The sequence below is a fragment of the Eptesicus fuscus genome, chromosome 22, assembly GCF_027574615.1.
Source record: "Eptesicus fuscus isolate TK198812 chromosome 22, DD_ASM_mEF_20220401, whole genome shotgun sequence".
Taxonomy (NCBI): domain Eukaryota; kingdom Metazoa; phylum Chordata; class Mammalia; order Chiroptera; family Vespertilionidae; genus Eptesicus; species Eptesicus fuscus.
Genome location: NC_072494.1, coordinates 23,824,746 through 23,850,986, shown reverse-complemented (window position 1 = coordinate 23,850,986; position 26,241 = coordinate 23,824,746). Strand labels below are relative to the sequence as shown.

Below are 26,241 nucleotides of genomic sequence, written 5' to 3'. Positions count from 1 at the left end.
AAATTTGGTCCCAAACTGCAGCTTTTAAGTTCATAATCCTAATCATTGGGAAATGATTGAAATTGGGGAAATATTTTAATACTGTCCCTTCTACTCCACCATGCCTGCCATGGGAGGCTATCATCAACAGGACACCTGACTTTGACCTATCTATAATCACTGTATCTTAGCCAAGTCAATTTTCTTGTCCACAAAATGAGAACTGATTCAGGGAGAAAGATATTGAAGGGTGACTGAACCCTAAAGTCATGTTTGTGACAATTTTTGATCTCGAGAAAAAACAGAAAGTGCTTGGTACTATATTAATGATTTGCTTAAGACATATGAGAAACTATGAAAAAATATATTAGTATAGTCCTCATACCAATTGTTCGATTAAAAATGACTTCGCCCAGCCAGTGTTGCTCAGTGGTTGAGCATCAACCCATGAACAGGAGATCAGGATTCGATTCCCTATCAGGGCACAAGCCCTGGTTGTGGGCTCTGTCCCCAGTAGGGGGCATGCGGGAGGCAGCAGATTGACGTTTCTCATCTATGTTTCTACTTCTCTATCCCTCCCCTTTTCTCTCTAAAAATTCAATAAAAACATATTTTTAAAAAATTACAATGATTTCAATGGAAGCTAAAAAGGTAGTTAACAAAATTCAACAATGCACACAGAAGTAGAGGCTGATGAAACCTCAGGGTGGTCCTACCAAAATTAGGGACTGAATAAGAATGCTTTGCATAACCACATTCATTTAACAATGGTCTATAAGTTCTGTAATGTATAATTATTTAAAATGAGTATAATTATGATATATAGTTATTTTAAAGGAATATAAAGTCATTATACTTTGTAGATCATATGATTGTTTACTATGAAAAACCCAAGCATTTAATTTGGTTGAGTTCTGGGTATAAGCTTGATCAAGTGAGAGACTGGTAATGAGGACTGTGGAAATGCATTTTACTTGTTAAAGAAACTCTCTAAGGAGGTTTTCACTCAGGATGGATGTGCTGGGATCCTGGGTTGTGAACATGCCTTCCCATAGCTCTCCTCGCCTACATCTGCAGGAACAGAGGTTAAACACTGCCATCTGCCTCACACTGTCCTTCTTTCTGTGAAAGGCAGATACCAGCATGTGCGTTAGAGCAGCAGCTCCTATTCTTTAATGCCCCCAACAACCCTGCAAGTCAGATTTTGCAGAGGAAGAAGCTAAGTAAGACTCAAGGAGGCCTAGGAATCTGCCCACAGTTACAAGGCTGGTTGAGTGACCCAGCCCCCAGCCCTGCTCCAGGCCTAGCAACCACATTTCTGGCTGAGTTATAGCAGGGACTAACCTTCCAGAGAAAGTCCCACACATGGCCCCACCGGACCGCGGCTCTCAGGTGGGTGCCCTCTAGGAATGCTTCCCTCTCAAGTCAGAGCCTCTCCAACCCCATTAATGCCCAAAGGGAAACAAGGCTTGCACCTGGGGCGGGGGGGGGGGGGGGGGCACGCACTAGTGCCACCTCAGGCATGGAGGACAGTTGCGCTCGCTCGCGCGCTCTCTCTCTCTCTCTCTCATACACACACACACACACACACATACACACACACACACACACACACTTTTGGTGGCAGGCAGGGAGGGAGGGAGGAAGGTCTAACTGTGTGAGTGGAGGTCTAACCTGGCGAAGTGGAATGGCTCAGTGTTGGATGGGGGAGGGTCTCCCCAGAGTCTCAGAAGCTGCTTTGGGCAGAGGGGAAAGACAGCACATCTTGGCCACCTGCAAGGTAGTGCTATTGCATTGGAAAGCCCAAGCTCTTCATTTTCTATCTTTTTTGTGTCCTTTCTCTGGACTGAGTGCCTGAGACTACTCTGGAAAGAGAGTCCAGTGTCAGTTTATTTTGCTGTCGGCAGCCTTTGAACACACTGCCTCAAGCAAGTGGGGAAGTCAGCGTGGAGCCCTGCAGACTCCTCGCTTCTGGCTGGGGATGAGCTTGACAAGCTCTGAAGAGCAGTTGCATCCTCTTTCTCCTGGAGACATCGTCCCAGGCCACAGTGGGGACAGACACCTGAGAGCTCTCACCAGCAGTCTCCAGCTAGCTTACACCATGAGATGTGGGCTTGTAGGGACACCAAGAAGGCCAGTCTTCAGGGTCCAGGGGAGCCTGCTTTTGCCTATGTGGAAGCTGCCCTCAGGCTTTCCAGATAATGTAGCTCCTCAGATCGACCACTCTCTGGGGCCTTCCGGAGCGAAGCCCTCTCTAACCACCAGGCTGTGCAATGCCTTTTCCTGTGGGGGCTCCAGCCTCCCTGTTCCCTCCTGCCCCCACCACCGGGGAGGCTTTGCTGAGGACACAAATGAACCTCAGAAGCAGCCTCTCTGAGCAGAATTCCTTCCACTTCTGCAGTGCATGGGAAGTTTTTTCCTGGATTAAATTGAGGTACATGGTGGGCGAGGGATGGAGGGAAAGATCCAAATTCGAAAAGTCCAGGATTAGACTCTGGCAGCTGGGACTCAGCTCTGGGTAGGCTCCATCTACTTGTGGGACCAAGTGCTGGTCAGTTCCTCACCTGGAAATGCTGGACTGGACTAACAGGTCCCAAAATAAATTCCTCAGAACCTCAGGGTCCATGACGTATTAATAGGTCTCCTATGAAAAAGAGAATTCAGGTCCAGAAAGTTTGGGCAGATAATGTATGTCATCTCGTCCTCCTGGCAGATCTTTAGGCTCAAGGCCATTTCAAAGGCTCATGGAAGTCCTGAAGTGAAAACAAGATAAAACGAACCCAGTTTACTTTTGTTTAATCCTGCCTTTCTCAGAGGTAACTGGCCGCAGAAGCCGTTTCCCTTTGGGGTACACTTTAGGATAACCTGGTCCTAATAACCTCTCAGGTTTATTCCTTCTGAGATAGCCTAGGTGTCTCAACCCAGCATAGAGGAGCAGGCAGCTATGGACCCCAAATTCTAGATCCCACGAAAGGTCCAGGCTATACGCAGAAAAGGCTCCCTCGGGACAAGTGGCAGCCAATCCCAGCTTTATTTTATTTTAGAAAGTCTAGTGCTATGAGACCAAAAAAGGGGAGACTTCTAAAAATGTCAGTTTCCACTCTGATTCCTTGTCAATTTGATTAAGCCAATTCACCTTAAAAACTAGCAGCCTTGTTTGCCCATCTGTAAAAAGGGAAAACTAAAAAGACTTGGTTGGCACTCACTCAACATTAGCCCTTAGAATAGAAGTTTCCCAACCTGTGGTCCCCAGACACCTAATGAGGAGGGGAGCATAAACTATTTCTAATATTTAAAGAAGTCTAATGGAAATTATACATTTACCCTGAGAAATGTCTTTGCATTTGACTGGTATTGTTATCAACTCAGTTTGACATCAGTTGCCATGGGGACGAGGATTATTATGCAATAAATATGGTTGGTTTGTTGGACAATATCTTTACAAACTTAGGGTACATGGAACTAATAAAAGGATCAGCCAGTAATAAAAGGATAAGAAGCTACTGACTCAAGAAGTTGGGTCCAAAGCCAGTTTAAAAGTATGATAGCGGAGCGTGAAGAGGTGGATTGGATCCGGGGGAGGTTAGAGTGTTCCATGGGCAGATGCTGCCCCAAGTAGCCTCTGGGGTACATCCAGGGTGTGTGGAGAAGTATGTGTTTAATGGCGAAGTGGCTGTGACAAAGTGGCTCTTTTCAGAGCATACTGGGGAAGGGTTTCAGCTGGCTGAGACAGGGTATAGAGTGCCACCTCTCTATGAGCTGAGAACAGAGACCTCAGAGTCCCCAGGAGGCCAGTGGGCTCATGGATATGGCCAAAGTGGATTCTTTACAACTTCTTAGAAAGCCTCTGAGTGCCAATGTCTGAGGATTTTCAACCACGTGAGCTCTGATTTTATATGTGAAAAGTCCCACCGCATTGTGCCCCATTTTCACCCCTTCATGAGCAGCCACATCTGAAAAGGTCCCGTGTGGTTTATGGCTGTTTACTAGTACCTCTAAGATGTTGCTCACCTCTCTAGTTTCCTACTCCCTTTTTGCCCCTTCTCTTCCCCAATGTCCAGCTCCATTTTGCAGTAGCCTTGGGAGCTGAGCCAAGACTTGTCTCTGCCTCCAGGACAGCAATTGTGAAAATCATGGTTGGTAGAACCCTACAGGTAATCAAAAAGGGGGTTAGATTTTTCTTTCTTCCATATCTAAGACAAAAAGATATTGCTAACATCGATACTGCTAACATCACTTGCCAAGAGTCGGGTCATTTCTGTGAAGATTTAGAAGTAACAAGAGAAATTAGGTGGATTCCATCTGCCTCAGGACCTAAATCAGGCTGTTGGCATTAGCTGACTAAAGCTGAAAAGGTTTGTTTTTTTTTTCTTTAGGGTAGAGAACAAAAGCATTTCACTGTTTTTAAAAATTATGTGCCCTGTTAAATAAATGCATATTTGGGGTGGAGGAGTTAGCCATTAATTAAAATGCAGGGAGAAACATGAAAGACTTAGATATGGACCAAAAAGATTATTGGGTGTATTGTCTCTAGTGCTTCCTTCCAGACTAGTATCTGGGTATTTCACAATTCTCTAAGTTGTAGAATAAGTGTTAGAAATTAAAATGATTTTTGTTCATAGAATTGCCAATGATTTATTTGATGGAACTGCCTCATGAATATTGACCAGTTTTGATGATTTTGCATTTTCTCAGCATTCCAGATGTCTTATATATGTGTGTTTTGGATTCTCTTTTGAACAGGTTGCAACATTTTACTGATTGTCTCAATTAATGAAAAATAGAATTCCTGATATGTGTTCGTTTTATAGCTATATGAGAGGCATGATTAATATGCCCTTTTAAAAGTTATCTTTTGATGCATCCACAGAGAAAAGCTCATGTAAAGACACAGAGAGAAGGCAGCCTACTGCAAGCCAACGGGAGGCTCCAATCCTCTGGAACACACATCTTATAAAGGTCTCTATCGTGCTAGCCACCTGTTACTCACCAAATCAATAGCTAAATACCATATACTTGAGGTGGCACTGATCTGATCTAATGACGATACCACATTTGGCACTGTGCCTGAGACTGGGGTTATACTTGAGTGTGTGTGTGATGGTCTGCAATGACTCTTCCTAATCCATCTAGTTTCTCCAGGAATCAGATTGGTTAAACAAACAAGGATTAAGAGGAGGACAGATAAAATGTGGCAATCATCTATTCCCATCTCTCCCCATTTATGTCTACAGGGAGGGTTAATTTTAGACTTCCACTTGGCTTTTCTTATTTTGCAGAGAAAGGATGCAATTTGGAGTTTGGTCAGCTGCCAAATAGGTCCTAACAAATATATATTTGAGGACTGGTAACTGACCACTGGGCAGGTCCATGGGTACTGAGAATTTCTGTAAACTAGATATTGGTCAGGACATTTATTATCAGACTACCATAGGACCCAAATCTACCATAGGAGCCAAGATGATTCAGGTCTTTGGCATCGATGACAACTCAAGCCCTATGTCCAACAGTCCTCAAAATATCTCTGCGTTCTCTTCTGTCAGGTGCATAGTTACCTGAGTAAATAACCATTAAGTGCTTGTGGGAAAGATCTAGGAGAATCATTACTGTGTATACTTGCCATTATTGCAATGCTCTTCCTCCTACAGTCCCAGCAGCCACTTCTCTTGTCAATAGTCTGGGTCTAAAAACTGGCTTAGGTTTCAACATTGGACAAGTGACAGCAACTTTTATTGGGGCAACTGCCCTCAGCCTCCTGACAATATAGTTCCTTCTACTAGTATAATCTGAGAAGTACAACTTGGGTCATTGCCATCATTTTTTTCCATGTTTCTAGGAGCAAGTTTCTCCAACTCCTGAAATCCTTAGTAGTATCTTGGGGAGCACTTTCCAGTAAACAATTCTTCTCTAGTCAGGCCTTTCTTGAAGCACCCCAGGATCTCCTCCAGCTCCTATCAGTACATGCTGACTCTTACCTCATGGCTCCTTTAGAGTACAGCCCCTATCCTCCCTTCGCAAGTCTACCAGGTTCCCAGCTGAGACATGGAGGATCCTAACTGGTGCACATGTTGTCTTGCACAAGAGAAGCCTCTTTAATGTCCCCCATCATGGATGGAAGGGGATGGGGAGTAAAAATCTTTGGGGTAGGGGATTCAACCAGATGTTGTATTTGATGTGTCAGATTTTCCCAATTAAGGGATCTAACCTTGCATAACAGACCTGCCTTGGTTGGGTGTTTCACTATCTTTGAAATTCTGCTACTCTATCAAGTCCTGGGCTTGGTCCTCACTTCCTCCTCCTTCCTATACTAGGAGATGAGAGCTTCTTTGTATGCAGAGGCCCTCTGGTTCCACATCTGGCTTTCAATTGTCCTCAGCTGTTCATTATTCTTCTGTTGGCATCAACAGCACTGAGCAATAGCCATCCAATCTCATTGTTCTATAGTTATGCTCTCCTCTTTAAATCTCAAATACCTGATACATTGCAAGTACATGTCTTCCTCTACTATACCATCCCAATTCATCACCAATGAGGACTTTTAACAATTGGAAGGAAGGGAAGGGAGGTGGTTGGCTCAAGAGAGAGGACTCCTGTGAAAAGCAGTCAATTAGAGAGCTAATTTGTTGTTACTATTTAGTTTTCAAAAAATCCTAAGAGCTGTCTTCCCTGGAGGGGCAGAAAACAAATTCCCAGAAAGCAGCAATCAGTGGGACCCAGCTTGCTGAGGAGCCTATGATTGTGTGTGTGTGTGGGGGGGGGGGGGGAATGGGGGGAAGGATGTTCTTTGATTTTCTTGCAAATGGTTGTATTCTGATCTTGACCAAACATAGATTTCAAAAGAAGCAATAATTCATAAGCGACTTTCTAGTTTTGACTGCCAACTAGGTAAAATCCCTTTTGGCCCCGTTTTTCTTTAAGGAGAGTGAATGCGGGCTATAGTCAGAACTCAGTGCTAATCCTAGGTTCAGTAATTACTGCAGTATCCACGGCCAGTCACTTAACACTGGTTTTCTCCTCTATAAATGGAACTAACGCTACACAATGTACTCTGACGTGAGAAGTGCCTTGCCTGTAGTAGGCAATGAGGGTAAGCTGTGACTGCTCTGCCCTGGAGGGACCTGCTCTTGTGAGATAGAACAGAAAGTCCACAGGATGAAGAAGCATCAGCTAATTATCAGGAGGGAGCATCAGAATAAAGTTTCCACACAGGATCAAAGTGAGGAGATTGACCAGTAAGCCAGTGAGAAAGCATTCTTAAGAGGCACAGCCTCTGTGGTAATCAAAAAAGCCAATTACTCCCTACATTTACTTGGCAGCTCATCTGATATAGGCTCTAGAAGTTACTTTCAATTGAACAAATATTTATTAAGCCCCTATTACTTATGTTCAAATATTTTTAGCAAATATGATTTTGTGTGACTTCCTGATGACAACAAAGCACATTTGGAAAAAATTATCTCTTCTTCCCTGAATTATACTACTACTAGAGTTCCAGACTAGTAGAGATTGGGGCATTGCCACATAAGGAAACAAGGGTATGTCTTCATGGACACAATAATTGGCAGGAGGGCATACACCCTACTCAGCAAATCTTTTGACTAGGGCTGCCATGGAGGGGCTTAAAGTTTTTGAGGCCCTGGTGGGTAGCTCAGTTGGTTAGAGTGCCATCCTGCTACACTAAGGTTGTGGGTTCGATCCCCGGTCAGGGCACATACAAGAATCAACCAATGAATACATAAGTGGAACAACAAATACATGTCTCTTTCTCTGCCTTCCTCTCTCATAAATAAATAAATCCATGGAAGTGCAGAAAAATGTTGACAGGAATAATTCTTGGTGAACTGATATTTCTGAATTATCTTTGATACTTCCTCAAAGGGATACAGAAGCCCTGATTAACTGAATTTTTTAATTTTACTGACTGATCTAGTCAGAAGGCAGTGTTTAAGAAGCCACAAATAAGCAAATTTCTGTTTACTTCTCACAATCTATACTAATTTTTAAATTTAATGAAGTGGCAAAGAATTTGGGAGTTAATATTAATACCCTTCTTCTGTATTCTCTTATTACCTGCTTGTTTCTCTTGAGTTAGATGGTTTTCTCCTTACCTTACAAACTTACCATAACAAAGTAGAAAAGCATAGTAAATCTACTACCAAAAATCATATATTAACATTGGTTAGTCTATGAACTTATGCAGAAAAGCAGCCATGGGGCTGCTGTAGTTGGAACAAGGCAAAATGATATATCATTCTCATTATCACTCAGCTATATAGTCAATATAAATATGTTAATATTTGGGGGAAACTTTGTTTTAAAAGGTAAACAATAGTTGAACTTTGATGCTAATGTATTGCTTAGTTATATAATTTAAATGTTTCCTGTGTGGGAAGCTGTTCCCAGTATACTTTAAAAAGTATATACTTAAAAAAGAAGTATATCCATTCAGATAAGACATATCTAACAAGTTAATTATAAGATGAATTGTAAGGACAGTTTTCTAGCACTAGAAATTTCTGAAGAAATAAATCTTGACAGATTTAATACTTTTATTTTTAAAAGGAATTAAAAAAACACACAAAACAACCAGGATAATATCTATCCGGGAAGGAGTGAAGAGGAGTCTTTAACTTGAGATAGAAAATTCAGCTTACCCTGGGGTGGATACCTAGTAACAAGACAGTTTGGCTTTTTTGGCATGTGGTTTTAGGTAAGTTGTTTAGAAATAATTTTATCAACTTTCCCTGCTTGTCTCCATAAAACTATAGGATAGGAATTAAATAAACACATACTAAATTAATTTTTAAAAATTCAAAACGCCTTAATTTCCTTAGGATATGGTGAGAAACTAGAAAAAGAAGTAAATCAAAAAGTATAAAGTTAAGTCATTACTATTCTCATAAACTTAAATGATCTAATCAAAATTGTCCATATGGAGACAAAGGTCACTAAACACAGTTCAAGGATTCTGGATATGTCTAAGATAGATAAATGGAGAGTGGCCTCTGCGAATAATCTGTGATTGTACTCTCAGCTGGTCTAGGTCTTTGTCTGTTCATCTACAAATTGAGAGGACTTGTTAACCCACATATCCAAGATGCTTAGTTTGAAAAATGTAAAATGCTATATGCACATAAATGTTGAGCATGTATCATTATCATCAAATTGTAGAAAGGGGTATTAAGCATCCAGTGATTCATATACATTCACAATTTATCTTGAATTTAATCTGAAAACTCCACATTATCACATTCTGGTTTAGCCTACACAGAAATATAGTAAGAATAGAGATTGTGGTATTAAAATAAAAAGGCTTTTATGCTTTAGTCAATAAAATATTTTTCTTTTTGCATTTTGAATATATTCATTTTAGGGTTAGTTAATTTCAGAATTTTTCCTAGATAGACAGATATGAAAACTGGTAAGTAATCCCGGAATTATATAGAAAGTTCTATGTTCCCACACAGGGCATAGATATATAGTGATAATAGGTGTCCAGCTCTCCAAAATACAATTGAACATGTTATTTCACCTAATACTTCAGATTCTTTGAATCAATCCCATTAGTTTAATGTCACACTTCATATATCATCTAAAGAAAAAAGTTCATTTAAGATTATTAAGAGTCAAAATGTTTGAGCTAAACCCTTTTACAAGGTAGTCCAAAGAGGAATCATGTTCAGGAATCCAAGAAACTCAGAGAAAAACACAATCACACAAACCATTCGCCAGTGACAAAGGAGTCAGAAAACTGTTGGAAAACAGAGAGAGCTTGTAATAATGAAAAAAAGGGACAGAGTTTTATAACCAACCACTTATTTTCTTTTAAAAACACATAACCACAATAACTTTTTGCTTTATACAACCATCTAGAAACTATAAAACAGTACCGCATTGTGCATTTTACCTACTTATCAAGAAGGGAACTCCACACTTCATAAGAATTCTATCCATTTAAGAAGGAAAAAGGAGACAGCTAATACCATATTCACAGATACAACATGAGTCCAAGCAAGCATCAATTCTTTGATGTCACCTTTTTCATTTACCAGAGTGGAGAGAGTAAGAAAGGGAGAAAAAAGGAAAGAAGCACCCACAGAGGACTAATCACATTTCATAGTTACTTTTGACAACTATAGCTCAGGGTTTTATAGAATAGCATCATTTGACCAACACAATGTGGTATGGGGTGAAAGGAAACATGAGTAGAGTGAGAGGATTTGAAAAAAACATACATTTCACCTTATTCCCCTCCTAAATACTCTTCATTGATACAAGCTTCTATGCTAATCTGAAAAATAGCAAGAAATTAAGCTTCACAATATGATAAAGCTTAAGAGTTCTGCTCTTTTTTGCAAATGTGAGTGGCTCACAATTTTACAGTTCAAAAGAATAACAATGTCATGATCAATTACTCTTTCAAGATTCCCCACAAACTTTCTGATTATTCCCACCATGCTGGTGTTGTTTGCTACAGGACAATCAGGGAAGTATGGGTAAGGATTTCAGAGATTATGATAAAGGGACAGTGAGATGGAATCCTGCTCTTTCTTAGAACTCTACATCTTTCTGTTTGTAAGTCTTCCCTCTGATTGGAGGTGGTTCAGAGGAAAGGGCATAGGAAGAACTAAGGTAATACGGTGGAAGTTTTATCAAGTAAATGGTTTGAAGGTATATAGATGAGATTGTGTAATTAGCAGACACTAAATCCAAGGCAAACAATTGGTTATTTGATTGTCCTCAGGTTGAATGGCACCATAAAAAAAAAAAAAAAATCAAACCCAGCTCCTGCCCCCAAAATCTGAAGGTGGCTTTAATAAAATAAACCAAAGGTCTGCTACAAAGAACATACATTAGATGAAAATTACTATGATTCTCCTCAAGGAAACTCATCTTGTCCCTCTCACTTTCTCTTTCCTGGTTTTAAATAAGCCAATACATCCCGGAAGATTGTTTTTAAGGGGCAACTCAATATCAAGAGTTTTGCCAATTCATACAAGAAAGGCATTATGAGCCATACCAATTAGCAGACAAAATTCCATTCCATTCCCAGGCAAAATTCTCACAGAGCTTATATTAAGCTCTTCCAAATCTGATGAGATACTTTTACTTTTTCATATTTGTTGGATGGAATGTGGTTTTGTGCTCATAAAATTATTAGTGTGTAGCACAGATCAGCACAAATTTCTTATGCTCTAACATAATCAACTCTATCCTATATTACCACTGTGCTCTGACATTGTTTAGTTTGAAATTCAATTCAGACACTTAGATTTTAAAATTTACTATCAAGCTGATACCTCAAATGCAGACATGTATGCTTAAGTAATTTATAAAATCTCACCTAAACTCTCTTTGCTTCAGTTACTTATCACAAGTAAAAAACAAAATTTAGATGAATCATAAAAAGAAAATGAACTAAGCTGGCTGATAAATTGGATTTATTCTTTATCTTTTTCCCAAAGTTCTACTAGAACTTTGTCTTAACCTAGTGACTATAGATCTTATGTGTAATGATATTGGCTTTTTTATTAGATTTGAGAAAAGCATGGTGATTTTGTAGTTGAGAAAGCCAGAGACTCAACATGATTATTTCTGAAATCTGAGCAGCTATCTTAATTTTAAAAGTTTAAATGTTATATAGCAAGAAGTACTTATGTCTTAAAAAAAGCAAATATTATGCAAACGATAAAAAAACAATAATCTGAAATTTGTTTACCAAATAAAGTGCAATAATTTCAGAGAATTCTAAGTTTTTGAATAAAATAATGCCAGGGATAGAGTTATTTTCTAAATTATTTTCCTTAGCCTAAGACATTTTTCCAGTCACTGCTTGAAAAATGACATTTGGGCATAAAGAACTATTTCTTGAATAATGCCTAGTAATGGACAAAGATGACAGGAAAATAAAGGCCGGTCTTTGGCAGCAACATGACCACTGAAAGGAGAGACAGCATCACCTCTGTGCAATGGAGCTCACCTACCTTCCTAACCGCCCTGCATCTGCTCCCAAGCTCCAATATCTTCTTGCTCTTTTCTGCTATCTCCACAATTATTTGATTTCTCTTCAACTATATGTTAATCTGATGCCTGTAGGACTCAGTAATAAGATTACTTTCTTCTTTTACCTGGTAAGAAAGGATGAACTTTCTCTAGTGATCATGAATGTACTTTGGTCAAACCATGGTGGATTTTACCTCTAGTAAAATCTCAGATAATTTCTTAGAACTCTCCTGTTGAGAATATTGGGAAGTCATAGATCCTAAGGGCTGAGTCCCATTTTCCTTCTTTAAGGGTCCATATAGGTTACTGCTGAGGTGACTGGCGTTCTCCTCACATCACTGCTTTTGAATCTGAAGTTAAACAGCTTTCTTAAGGAGAAAAATGGTAGATGCTGGAAAAGAAAGTTGCACATGGGTTTTCAACTTCTTTCCAATCTTAAAAATAACCATTTTAACCTAATTAATGACTTAACCTTTGATTATTTTGTTGTCGCTCTGCATGATATGAAATAATTACTCCATTTTAATGGTATAGGCAGCCTTAAATAAAGGTGCATATTTGTGCATAGAAAATAAGCCACTTTATCTTCTAGTTTCTCTATACACATCAATGCTTTCCGTACTATCTATCATAAAATGAAAAATGAACTTTATTCTTTTACTTATATTTCCTTTACAGTCCTTTGGGGAGTATTTTAACTGATATTATAAATTGCACACTTGTCAAATAAAATGAAACTAGAATTTCTAAACCTAAAATCAGATGCAAGTTTACCTTTGGTTAGACTGCTGTTCCTTTCATATGACTCTGTAATATTCATTTCCTAAGAGTCCTACTGAGAGTTTCAGTGCACAGAAGTCTCCATTAAAATTTCAGGTTGCACATAGCATTCCCAACTGCTAGAACATATAAAACTGAGGAGAAAAAAAAATACACTCTGCCTTTTTTGGAGGAAAAAAATTAAATGTATATTCTGTCTCCCAAACTGCTTCCTCTTGATGAGGAAAAGCCCTCTTTTCTCTTTACAGCTTTAGGAGAAACATAAAGCTGTGCGTGTGTTTAAATATATATTTAAGCATCTGTCATGGTAAGCTGAAATTACATAAGCCTTATCATTTTTGAACAGACTATGCTAGTAGGACAAATACATCAGAAAAGAAATACATTCTAACATTATATTATCTATGAATAGATAATACTGATTAGGGCCTAAAATCATAATAGTTGAATAAACACCAAATTGGCCATAGGACACACTGAGGAGTTCATATGCCAAAAGTCACCTGTAAGATTTTATGTGTGTCATTATATAGAGAATGGAGTTGATCATTCAAATTGCTAATAGAGAATGGAGTTGATAATTCAAATTGCTCTGGATACACATTAGTACCACCAATTTTATTTGTACAAGAAATGACTGGTCCACTGGACTTATCTATATAATTCAGTATTAATTACTGTTATTTCTTGACAGACCAGTGATATTTCCCCCACAGTTTTAAAGTACAAAAACAATAGTTAGGAAAAAATAATGCAACCTTTAATTTATTATGGGGCACTAACTCGTTATCACTAATTACTATAAATGATTCAATTTATCTAAACTAAGAAAAATCAATAATTAAACTTTTCTTCTTCAGTTTTGGGACAAGAAATATGCTTGGCAAAACACAAAAAAGGAATAAAAACCACAAAGCTGTATGATTTTTCAGAAGAAAAAAGTATTTTGATTCAGAAAGGGAACATTCTCAGAATCAAGATGGAAGAAACTACTTTAAAAAGAAACTGTTGTCAGTTAATTGATAGAATTTTGGTAGTAAGAATAACGTTAATATAACCTATTGAAATTATGACAGAGATGAGTAAAGACTTGTGATGCATGGGAGAAGAGCTGATGATAAAAGCGGTATATTAAGGGGCAGTAAACATGTTTTTTAGACTAAGTAAGCAATAATAGCTGCCCTTCCACTCATTTGTTCCTTTGTCTAAAATTAGGCTGAAAATGACATAAGTAATTTAATTTCACAAATCCACTGATGTTGAATCTTAACCTGGATCTGGAAAGACAGGAGGATTAAAACACATTTTACTTTTCCTGGTATTTATGTTAATTGTGTTAGATAATGAAATGCTAAATTTAATGCTAACCACATTCAAGAGTAAAATCCTTTATAGTTTTTGGGCTTATTTGGGTAAAGTTTAGGAACATAGGAAAGAATTAGACAAAGTGCAAATGGACATTGTGAACAGACCATGACAATCTGAATTGTCTAGTAATATACTTTTTGTGTATGACCAAGCTTAGACCCTCAAAATTTCACAAGTGAGTTTTCTATCAAGGAGGGCACACAATCCAATGTTCATCCTTTAAAACTGCTGGGAGAAATGGCTGCCAAGGTCTGTTTTATCAGCATAATGTGAAAGAGGAAGGATAATTTGTTCTATGCTCTCAAAAATACGGTTTCCCCAAGACAGACTTAATTTGATCACATTCAGGCTAATGGAAGTGAGCCCAGAAGAAAAGCTATCCAATGAGGGTGTAGAGTCCCTGAAATAGCTTTGTCTTCTAATTCAGAGTTAGTAAAGGCTATACTTCAATTACCTTACATGCTGAAGCTTAATAAGGCATAACTTTAGTTGTTATGGTTGAAATATGGGCAAATGTATTCCACATCTGCTCCTTAAAGAAAAAAAAAGGTATCAGACTTCTTAAAATTTTAACTGGTTGTGTGAAAGTGTGTGGATGTTTTGTTATGAGAGACATGCTCAGAATTCTAAAGCAGCAGTGACTTAAGAAAATCAGTAATGAAGCTTTGGCTTAAAATTAAAAAGAAAGAAAAGAAAGTCAAACGGGTGCAAGTTGTCTCATGAAAGAGGTATTGTGGACTAAACCCTCATAAATGCTGTCCAACATTAGTTTCCCCCGTCTTCTTTCACTGTTATCACCTTCATTGCACAGGAGTTATATCATTCTTTTATGATTAAGTTTCATAAATAATGAGAAAACTATATGTAACAAATACATCATATTTCCCACCCACCCAGCAACCCTCCCCAAAATAAGAAAAGTTACATCAAATTAAAAAGTAGCTTCATGAATGAAGGTACTGCTCTAAGTTGCACTTTCCCTGCAAGTGCGGCCAGTGCTTTTGCGCTGGGTATGAAGGAAAGGAAAAAATTCTCCACATAAACGGACGAAAAATTTAAAAACTAATGTCCGGTTTCAACCAGTCAAAACTGGGCCAAGCAGAAGCCAAGGTAACTCAGTACCATCCCATCACAGGGTCCTTGCAGTGCCTGTTCTTCATCCTGATAGGTATCTGTGTCCTTGTGATTGTAAACAATCCATTTGATACTATGTTTGTGTTCCTTAAAATGTCCTCTGATTGGCAAAATGAAGTAAATATTTGTTTTAAAAATAGAAAATGAAAATTAACCCAGAATAAAAGAAAAGAAACACAGTGAGCTTGTTTGGAGTCCATAGGATCCGATCTGGAAGAGCTCAGAAAATGTGTTATGTATCTTCTCCTGTTTTCGGCTGGAAAGGTACTAGAGGTTGCGTTGGTCGAGGAAAGAATTGTAGAATAGGAAAACCAAGGATGTTCATCTAGATTTCAGAGGATTCAAGTGTTAGCTTCATCATCTGTGTCTTCTATCAATACCTTAGTGTCACGAGTCTTGGTTCTAGTGGTAATAAGGGGAAAAAGAAGACTTAGTCCATTACTAAAATACAAACACATCCACAGTATCAGATCCACTTCCAAAATACCACCATTAAGAACAGATCCTAAACAGGCACTATCTACTGTATCAGATAGACTATTCCTGAAGTTTCATCTTCAATTTCAGGTATTATTGGAAAAATACTAGGAAACTAGATTGCAACCAGAGGAAGGTAATAAGAACAATGGCAGGTCATGTGCAACAAAGAGTAGTACTCTGTAATAAGAAGATCTGAGTTTGAGTACTGACTTTGATTTTATTATGTATCTCTTTAACCTCTTGGAGTGTCAATTTTCATCTGTAAAGAAGTAATAATAATGCATGTCACACATATTACTACTCTCACCTCATGGAGATAATGTGAATATCAAGTAATAAAATGGATATAAAAAGCACCAATAAAGCATTCAACAAATATAAAGAATTATGATGAAGATGGCAGAAATAATACTATTTGAAGTATACATGAAAAACCAGGAGAGTTAGCCTGCAGAAGGCAAGACCTAAAGAGAGGCATGACAGTTGTTTTCAGTTGACAAATGATCCTAATTGGGCTCTCCCGGATAACAGTCTCCTTGGAAAAGAAACAGTGTGAGCTTGTTTGGAGTCCATAGGATCTGATCTGGAAGAGCTCAGTAAATGTTATTGGCTGGAAAGTTACTAGAGGTTGCGTTGGTCGAGGAAAGAATTGTAGAGTAGGAAAACCAAGGATGTTCATCTAGACTTCAGTGGATTCAAGTGTGTTTTCTAGCAATACCTTAAGTGAAGGATGTGTTGTTAAAGATTGCACGAGTCACAAAGCACTCAAATTCAGATCTTATTTTAGATTCACTGCTCTCTCCTTGAACAGAACCTACTCCATTGTTCTAAAAATCTTCCTCTGGTTGCAATCTAGTATTCCAGTGTTTTCCCATGAACACCTGAAGTTGAACATAATCTATTGCCAAAGATCTTCCTTGTTTTTGAGACAGAAACAGTGTATGTTTAGATTGCCCTCTGCTGGTAACTAACAAGGATTAGATTTTCAAATTTGGGAGTTCAATGAGATAATCCCTACAGCATTGTCTTCCAGCCCTTTGTGGCATTTATCTAACAGACCCTACCAACCCCTTTACCTCTTTCTCCTGCTTCTTCAAAACTCTGCTTCCTTGCTATAATAGTATCAAGCTTTGTTTTGAAGTTCTTCCTACTGACCCTGACCATTCCTTTTCTGCCCTTTTTATTTATTTTTTTCTCTTGCCTGCATTTGTTCCCTAAGACTCAGTTCTTTGCTCTATTCTTTACTCTACCTTTTGCTCTTCTGAAAAATTTCAAATTCTATCTAAAACTTGGGCAATTTCTATTCTGCTCCCCACTATTTATAGGTTATCATTACAACCTATTATTATTATTATTATTATTATTATTATTATTATTATTATTATTATTTGCTTCACATCTCCTGCCCTAGCCAGTTTGGCTCAGTGAATAGAGCATGGGCCTGTGGACTGAAGGGTCCCAGGTTCGATTCTGGTCAAGGGCACATGCCTGGGTTGTGGGCTCGATCTCTCCCTCTCCTTCCTCTCTGAAATCAATAAAAATATGTTTTAAAAAATGCTGAGAAATATATATTGCAGTGCCATTAAAACCTACGAAAATATTACTTTCATAGTGTCATTCTTCTATGAAAAAATTCTGTGATTCCTTCCTGCCTACATGATCAAACTTGCACTTTTCAGCCTTTTACAATCATATTTCATCTATTCAGTTACAATTTCTTACTATAGTTCTAGTCACATGGTTTTTTCCTCCCCCTCATTTCCAGCCTTATGTCTTTATTGTGCCTCTGCCCTATTCAAACACCCCCTTATCCTTTAGAAAACTGGTTATGCTAAACTTTAAGTCCCCTCTTTCATTCCAATCCATTGCAATATGTATTATCTCTAAATTTCAAACGCAGCCACATTATATCCTACATTTATTGTTATTCTTAACAACACACTGATAAAATATACTATTGTATATACTATTGTAGGAAAATAAAAATAGCTTATACGTATTGAGCTCTTTCTGTGAGGAAACTGGTCAAAATCCCACATCAAAACAAATTTAATCCACTCAGCCACCCTATGAGGGGGACCATATTATTCCCAATTTACAAATAAGAGTTAATATAGAGAAGTTAATTTGGCCAAGGTTATATAGACGGCAAGTGGCAGAGCCAGGATTCCTATAGTTTGTAACTTGAAAATTATTTGTATATAAAACATACTGAAGTCATAAACTATTCTCCAACAAATTTTCTCCAGTGTAATTTTAACATCAAAGTAGTGGGCATTAATTAATGTATTAATGCCATTTTATTCTATGTGCTCATTAAGACCTTCTATAGGTTGGATCCTATGAAATTGTTGTTGCTGTTTTTTGCAGGTAAAAAAATGGTTGAATGCCATCAATTTCATTTGATTCACCCTGATAACTTAATAATTTAAATATTATCCAGTGTTTAAAACCTGAAGGAAATTTGTCTGACAGAAGTGGAAGCCATACGTACTGAGAAGCGAGGCGAGGCCGGCGCAGGGATATGCTCTGGCTATTCTTCCACGACCGGTTCTTCTGACGGTTTCGTACTCCATCATCCTGGTCCATCATCTGCTCTAGAAGTGTCTGATCATCTGCATTCAGAGGGGCCACAGAGATGTCCCGCACAGCACGGAATTCACCACAGTTATTCAGATGTTCATTCTCCAGGCGGAAGAAGTTCCACACAAATCGCCTTAGCAAAATGGAGTAGGCAAATTACTTATAAAATGTAAACACACTACTATAACCTATAAACCTTCCAGTATATCAAGTGTCTATGCATAGAAGCAAAAAACAAGGAACTAAGGGCTAGGACATTAAAATAAAATAGGAAAAGACGTCATGATGAGGGGTGTAGGAGAGTAAGAATGAAATAGGCAAAGGGAAGGGACATGGAATCCAGTTTCAGAGTACTCATTCTTCCACTTTATTGAACATATATTTATTGGGTGCCTACATTATGACAGGAAAAGGCAGTGAACGAGACAGACCAAGCCTCTGCCCTTATGGGGTGTGACTTCTAGTGGCAGAGACATCATAATCAGCTAATGGTAAGTGCACTAAAGAAAATAAAGCAGGGCAAGGAGATAGAGCATGCTTCTCTGAAGAGATGACATCTAGCAGAAACCGGAATGATGCAAGGAAGCAAGTCAGGAAAATCCTGAAGGAAAGTGTCCTAGACAGAGGAAATAGAAAGTATAAGGCCCCAAGATGGAAAGGCCTTTGGTGTGCTGAAACAGAAGGTGGTCAGTGAGGCTGGAGTGGAACAGGGAGGGTAAAATGGCAGGAGATGAAATTGGCAAGGTAGAAAAGGGCCTGACCCACAGACGGTCTTATATATCATACTAAAGAGTTTAGATTTTAAGGGTAATAGAAAACAAGGAGTTCTGAGCAGAAGAATGATGTGATTTGAGTTTTAAAAAAATCATTATATTTGCTACACTGTGAACAGATCAGAGAGAGGCAGGAACAGCTGAAGGAAGACCAGTTAGAAGCTATTGCAGTAGTCCAGGAGAGATGAAGACTTGGACTAAAGTGATGAGAAGGCACAGGATTTATGAAGATGGAGCTATGAAACTTACTGGTATGTGAGTGGTTTCATTTTTTGGTCTCAGGAAATGGTAACACCATTTACTAGAGATCCAGATTGTTCCTATTAGGCTAGAGCAGCAGTTGCCAACCTTTCGGACCTCACGGACCACCAGTAATCTGTGGACCACTGGTTGGCGACTGCTGGGCTAGAGCCATTAGGTGTCCAAGGGGGAAATTCAGTACCTGGGTGGACTAAGTTTGCAGTTCAAGGGAGATTCAGGGCTGGAGATAATAAAAGGAGAGTATTTCCTTTTGGAAATACTTAGGAATGGGCATAGGAATAATATAAGTGGAGGAGAGACGAGGGCAGAGGATTAAACCCTGGAGCACTCCAGCATTTATAATTTAGGAAGTGGAAGAACCAGTAAAGGAGTTGAGAGGGAATAGCTAGTGAGACAGAAGTGTATTTTCTGAGAAATCAAGTGAAGAAAGTACTTTGCTGAGGCGTAAAATAAGTAGAGAACTGACCATTGGATTTAGCAAAGTAGAGAGGCCGTATGATCCAGGAGCATAGATTCTGGGAGACGGCCTAGATTCTAATCATGGTTCCACCACTTCCTAGGCATAATGCTTGGATGAGTTATTTAACCTATGCCTCAATGTCACCAGTAAAATGGACAGTAACAATACTTACCGCATAATATTATTGTGAGGATTCAGTAAGTTAACATATGTAAAGGGCTTGGAGCAGTGCCAGGTACATAGTAGGCAATACTTAAGTGCTTGCTGTTATTATAGACTAGAGGCCCAGTGCATGAATTCATGCACGTGTGGGGTCCCTTGGCCTGGCCAGCAATCGAGGCCCATCAGGGGGCTGGCCGGCCGGAGGGAGGGACCTTGGGAGGTTGGCCAGATGCCGCCTCCCCCCGCCCGCCCCGATCGGGGCCTATCGGGGGAAGGAGGCCAGCAGGTTTGGAGGAGGGGCAGTGGGAGGTTGGCTGTGGGAGCGCACTGACCACCAGGGAGCAGATCCTGCATTGAGCATCTGCCCCTGGTGGTCAGTGCACATCATAGTAACTGGTTGATAGGTTGTTCCATTGTAATGGTCGCTTAGGCTTTTATATATATTATTTTAAAAAGTGATTCAGTATGAGTATTGGGGGGAAAAGAATTGAGTTGAATTAAAGGGAGTCTGGGGGAGGAGTGAAAGAATAGAGAGAGCATGCACAGACATCTCTTATTTTGGTCTAAAGGAGAGCAAAAAAAAGGGCAGTTGGAGGAGCAAAGTAGATTCAAAGGAGGTTTTCTGCTTTTGCTTTAAATGGGCGATAGAACTATCTGATTGTATTAAGCAAAAAAAATCTTAAAAAAATAAAATAGTTAAGAATGAAAAAGTGAGCTTTTTTTTAACTAAAAAATTTAATTTATAAAGCAGCATACATGAAAGAGAAAGAAGTGGGTGGGGGAGATCTTGATAGTGAAGAACACCTAGACATTTGGGAAGGTGAAGAAATGCTGCTGACAAATGGCTTAGAGAAAGCACTGACAGCAACAAATACACTGTTTCCAGATTCAATCTTTATCTTTCAGGTTTATCTTTGTTTCTAGGTTCTCTCTTATTTTATCAGGCCATCCTGATTCAGAGGAATATTATATACCTGGTCTGAAAATACCTTTATTTCACCTCCATTTGTGAAAGATATTTTCACTGGGTAAAGAGTTCTAGATAGGCAGTGTTTTCTTTCGGCAGACCTGAAGTTGATCTTGCATACAGTCTGCTATAGGAGTTGAGATTCATCCCCTCCACCCCCCAATATGGATCTAGTTGACTTGATATCATTATTACAAAACCTGTTTTTCTCCACTGTTATTTAGCCACCTTTTATATTAATTAGGAAGTGTCAATGCATGTGTGGATGTTCCTGAGACTTCCTATTCTGTTCCAGTGTACACTGTCTATTCTTTCGCCAACACCAGACATTGTCTCAATTACTGTAACTATATAAGTCTTGATGTTTGAGAATATAAGTCCTTTAAGTTCATTCTTTTCAGGATGTTCTTGGTTATTCTTGATTCTTAGTATTCCCATATAAATTATAGGACTGGCTTGTCAATTTTCACACACCTACATCTTTCATTAAATTTATTCCTAGATATCTGATATATTCTGATGTTATTCAAAATGGTATGGTTTTTAAATTTTTCATTTTCTAGTTGTTTGTGACAGTTTTATAGAACACCACTAACTTACATTTATATCAACCCTGTATTCAGGGACACAACTGTATTCATTTTAATAGCATATTTGTACATTCTCTTGAATTTTCTACATATGTAATCATGTCATTGGTAAATAATTATAGTTATATTTTTCCTTTCTAACCCTTATCCCTCTCAATGTTAATTGGTGACAACAGGCATACTTATCTTACTTCTGATCTCAAGGGAGAGCTTACAGTGTTTTACCATTAAATATGATTTTGTTTATGTTTTTTATAATCTATTTTTTTCATAAATAGGTACTGACTTATTTCAATGACACTTTCTACTACATTGAGGGTTTCCCCCCTTTACTCTATTAGTGTGGTGTTACACAGACTGACTTTTAAATGTTAAATGATTCTAAATATTAAGTCTTATATTCTTAGAATGAACCTAAGTTGGTTGTGATGTGTTATCCTTTTTATATACTGTTTAATTCATTAGGTAATATTCAGGATTTCTGCATCTCTGTATATGAGATAGATTGGTCTTTCTTGAAATGTCTTTGTAGATTTAGATATCAAAGTTATGATGGCTGCATAAAGTGAACGTGGAAGTGCTCCTTTTATTGCCTCCTTTCCCTGGAAGAATTTCCTGTAACACTGATAATATTTCCTACTCATATATTTGGAAGAATTCCCTGGGCCTGTAGTTTTATTTGTGGGGAAAATTTTAATATGGATTTAATTTCTGTAATAGATATAAGCCTACCCAATTTACTATTTTTTTATTGGTTTTGGTAAATTGTGCTTTTTGAGGAATTTGTCTATTTCATTTATAAAGTTCATTGGTATAAAATTACTCAATATTGTCTTGTGCTTTAAAAAATCTTTAGTATTTTTGACATTTGTAATTTGTGCTTGCTTTCCTTTTTTGCTTGATCAGTCACGTTTAGACACTTTGTCAATTTTATTAGTCTTTTTTTATTATATATTTTTTATTGATTTCAGAGAGGAAGGGAGAGGGAGAGATAGAAACATCAATGATGAGAGTGAATCATTGATTAGCTGTCTCCTGCACACCCCCTACTAGAGATTGAGCCCACAATCTGGGCATGTGTCCTTGACTGGAATTGAATCTGGGACCCTTTAGTCCGCAGGCCAACACCCTATCCAATGAGTCAAACCAGTTCTTTTTAAAGAACGATGGCTTTGTTAATTTTTTTCTATTGTATGTTTATTTTATATTTTTTATACTTCCTTCTACTTTCTTTTGGGTTTGATTTTCTGTTTTTAAATTTTTCTAATATTTTGAGCTATATGCTTTTCTAATATATACATTTAAGGCTACACATGAGTTTCTAAGCATGGCTTTAGCTGTAGTCCACATTTTTTCGGGGGGGCACATTTTCAATTTCATTTTGTTCAAAATATTTTTCTTAATTTCTACTGCAATTTCAACTTTGACCCATTAAACATGTACTGCTTAATTTCTAAATATTTGGGGATTTTCAGTTATCTTTTTGCAACTTTACTCCTCTAAAATTTCTTTTATGCCCCAGCATATGGTTCATTTTGTTAAATGTTCTACATGCATGTAAAATAATGTATATTTAGTATTTGTTATATGCAGTGTTCTGCATATGTCAATTAGGTCAAGTTGATTAACTTATTACTGAGAAAAGTATGTTAAAATCTTCCTCTACAATTATAAATTCACCAATTTCTACTTTTTAGAAACGTCATATTTTTAAGCTATGTTTTTAGGCACATATACATTTGAACTGGCTATCTATCACAACTGAATCTCAAATCTCTAATTCGGCAAATTTCTTTAATGCAAAATTGGCTTTAGTGCTCTGCTTATACTGGGGTACCTGCTTTCACTTAGATTTGGGGCTATCTTGTTAGCTCATTGATGTTTTTAGGAAGATTTAAAATATTATCCAGCACTTTTTGTTTCCAATGAGAAAATTGGGCTGAATAGCCAAGACTGACAAATTGCAAAAAATGATTCTCAAAGGATTTTCATTTTAATTTCTATTCTAAGACTTTTTACTTCCCATATGTTACTCATGACCCTTCCAATAGAGCCCAATTCTTAAAAAGCTTGTATGTCATCATCAGTAGTTATTTAATTTGGAAAAATTAATCTTAGTCCTATAAAATTTTCCAACTTGGAGACTGATAACATTGAGTAAATTTGTAAAATTTAAGCTTTCCAAGTATAAGTTTTAATAAATGTTAATTCGGACATCTTTTAGGTACAAAGAATCCTTGATAAACTTTTCAGTAGTTTGCTTACCGGAATACCTCAAGGGGAGCAAAGACAGTAGATATGATGTCCCCAATATGAGGCAACGTAGTAGTCATGGAGGTAACTGAGATTTGGATAGTCCAAGCAAAGCGCAGTATCACATCCTCTATGATGGCACAGTAGTAATAGGCCTGAGAAATAATAAGCAAATTGAGTATACCTACCATCATGTTTCTCATAAATAAGCATACCTATCACAGCAATGAGACACATACACCTTACTAACAAGCACAGGTTCAGGAAGAAAAAGAGTTTTATTCTATTTTATATTTTTAAAAGATTTCACAAATTTAATTTCTTTTCTTAAAGGGTGCAATATTCAAAATGAAATTTAACTGAATTTCAGTAATCATTTAACAAATATATTTTCATTCCCATATTGTATACCAGGCTCTCTTCTAGACCCCAGGAATAGAAGCCAGATGAGATCCTCAATCTGAATGAGATGACATTCTAATATGTATTTGATATGCTAATGACTCAACAGCTATTAGAGAAGATTAAAATTTGTTAACTGCTATTTGCACTTTCTTTTTATTTATTTTTTATTGATTTTAGAGAAAAGAAGAAAGAGAGAAGGAGAGACATAGAAACATCTCTGTGAGAGAAACCGGCTGGTTGCCTCCTGCAGGGGCCCACAATCTGGGTTTGCGCCCTGACTGGGACTTAAACCTGCCAATTTTTGGTGCATGGATGATGCTCCAACTAACCAAGTCACACCAGCCAGGGCATGCACTTTCATTTTCAAATTGCTTTACCCTATATTTGAAGGAGATGAAATTAGGCTTGGATTTCACAAACATGGCTGAAGTTAAATAATGTTCCATTTTGACATGAGGAAAACAGCACTCAGCTAACCAGTTGTTCCAGGTACTGGTACCCAGTAGTAAGGAGTCCAGTTTTAGCTACAGAAGTCTGTATTTACTGCCAAAAGACCAGAACCATAATTCATGGATTCACTCATTATTAATATCTGGATAATTAGCTCTTTAAATAACAAAGTGCTTCCTGGGACTGCGTGTGGTGCTCAATATTATTCAATGTTAATCCCTAGAAACTGATTTTAAGGTTCAGAGCCATGTTCTTAATTTTTAAATGAAGCTCCACTGTTCTCCACAAATAGTTTCTTCCCTTTTCAAGTAGAATGAATAAATCCAAAATTTACCTTTTTAAAATTGAACGAGAAGTGGCAAATTTGCAAATTATGTAGAAAAGCATATATTTTATTTTCTAGGGTCCTGAAAATATGTAATAATAAATTGATTGAAAGATTCTATTCACTAATTTTATTACACAGAAACCAATAAGTTAGAACTATTTAAAAGGAGGAATGGATTAACATTTACATAAAGAGACAAATAGTTCATCTATGCATTCAGCATAATAAATAAATGTGTTATTCTATCTCTCAGTAAGGTAAGAACAATAGAAGGAGCAATAAGACCACATTCATTTGGTGGGCACAAAGGACCATTTTTACCTGAGCTCATGTCTGCTGTCTGACTTGTGCTTACCATTACTGATTTTCTTTTCAAAGGAGATTTATGGAGATATGTCTAACATCTTGGTCCTATATTCTAAGTTTGCACCTTGGGATTATTGCTACAGCTTACATAAAAAAAGATCAGTGTCAACGAATATCTCCTTTTCTGCCTTCATTTGCTTATCTGGTTATATTACATATCATCGTGTTTTTTTTTGTTTGTTTGTTTGTTTGTTTTTTAAATATATTTTATTGATTTTTTACAGAGAGGAAGAGAGGGATAGAGAGTTAGAAACATCGATGAGAGAGAAACATCTATCAGCTGCCTCTTGCACACCCCCTACTGGGGATGTACTGCAACCAAGGTACATGCCCTTGACCGGAATCGAACCTGGGACCCTTGAGTCTGCAGGCCGACGCTCTATCCACTGAGCCAAACCAGTTAGGGCCATATCATCGTTTTTATAGTCACTCTCCTATCATTTATCTTAAATTCTCACACTTGAAAACAGCCTTCCCTACTCCTAATTGAATATTACACATTCACACACTTTTCAAAGTACCATTTTGAGGTACTGGTGACATTTTGACATAGTATAAAATATTAGTGACCTAATCTATACTTCCCTCCTCATCACAGAATTTTAGAACTAGGAAAAGATCAAGAGATAACCTAGTATAACACCCTGCCTTATAGAAGATAATACATCACAGTCTGGTTGCCTAAAGTAATATAGCTAGAGAGTGAGCTTGGATTAGAATTCACTTATCAGGATTCCCAGTTCATTGTTTAATTTCTTTTCAATATCTGAGCAAAGATACTCTTGATCTTTTGACTTTTTAATTCAGCCTCTCACATTTTCATTCATATATATGTAAACCCTAAAATAATTCACTTATCAGGATTCCCAGAATTATCCATATATTTCAAGTTGAATTGG

General features: G+C 37.7%; 2 protein-coding genes and 2 long non-coding RNA genes across 6 annotated transcripts in view; 2 read left to right on the top strand and 2 right to left on the bottom strand.

Moving 5' to 3' along the window:
- Nucleotides 1-2,637, bottom strand: part of KIAA1614 (KIAA1614 ortholog) — a 35,481-nt gene extending 32,844 nt beyond the window's left edge. Inside the window, exon 1 of the mRNA XM_028152120.2 lies at nucleotides 2,544-2,637. The gene's annotated coding sequence lies outside the window, so the exon portion shown is untranslated. The remainder of the gene's footprint in view (nucleotides 1-2,543) is intronic.
- An 800-nt stretch (nucleotides 2,638-3,437) lies between these two features.
- On the top strand, nucleotides 3,438-8,619 carry LOC114233095 (uncharacterized). Of its 2 annotated transcripts, none has more exons than XR_003619238.2 (4): nucleotides 3,438-3,518; nucleotides 4,041-4,133; nucleotides 4,850-4,938; nucleotides 8,542-8,619. It is a non-coding gene; the product is annotated as an uncharacterized LOC114233095 (long non-coding RNA). The 2 variants fall into 2 exon arrangements; XR_003619239.2 differs by having other exon boundaries at nucleotides 4,041-4,334.
- Nucleotides 8,620-15,037: 6,418 nt separating this feature from the next.
- Nucleotides 15,038-26,241, bottom strand: part of XPR1 (xenotropic and polytropic retrovirus receptor 1) — a 105,089-nt gene continuing 93,885 nt past the window's right edge. The window contains exons 13-15 of one of the 2 annotated variants that reach the window (XM_008145911.3): nucleotides 23,806-23,948; nucleotides 18,239-18,460; nucleotides 15,038-15,666 (exon numbers count right to left, since the gene is read on the bottom strand). In XM_008145911.3, coding sequence (XP_008144133.1) covers nucleotides 15,606-15,666; nucleotides 18,239-18,460; nucleotides 23,806-23,948 — 426 coding nt within the window. In that variant the 3' untranslated portion in view covers nucleotides 15,038-15,605. Of the gene's footprint in view, nucleotides 15,667-18,238; nucleotides 18,461-23,805; nucleotides 23,949-26,241 lie in introns of those variants that run through there. The other variant, XM_028152124.2, reaches the window with a different exon arrangement.
- LOC129147990 (uncharacterized) lies at nucleotides 18,416-24,321 on the top strand. The gene is made up of 3 exons (XR_008555202.1): nucleotides 18,416-18,496; nucleotides 19,220-19,351; nucleotides 24,208-24,321. It is a non-coding gene; the product is annotated as an uncharacterized LOC129147990 (long non-coding RNA).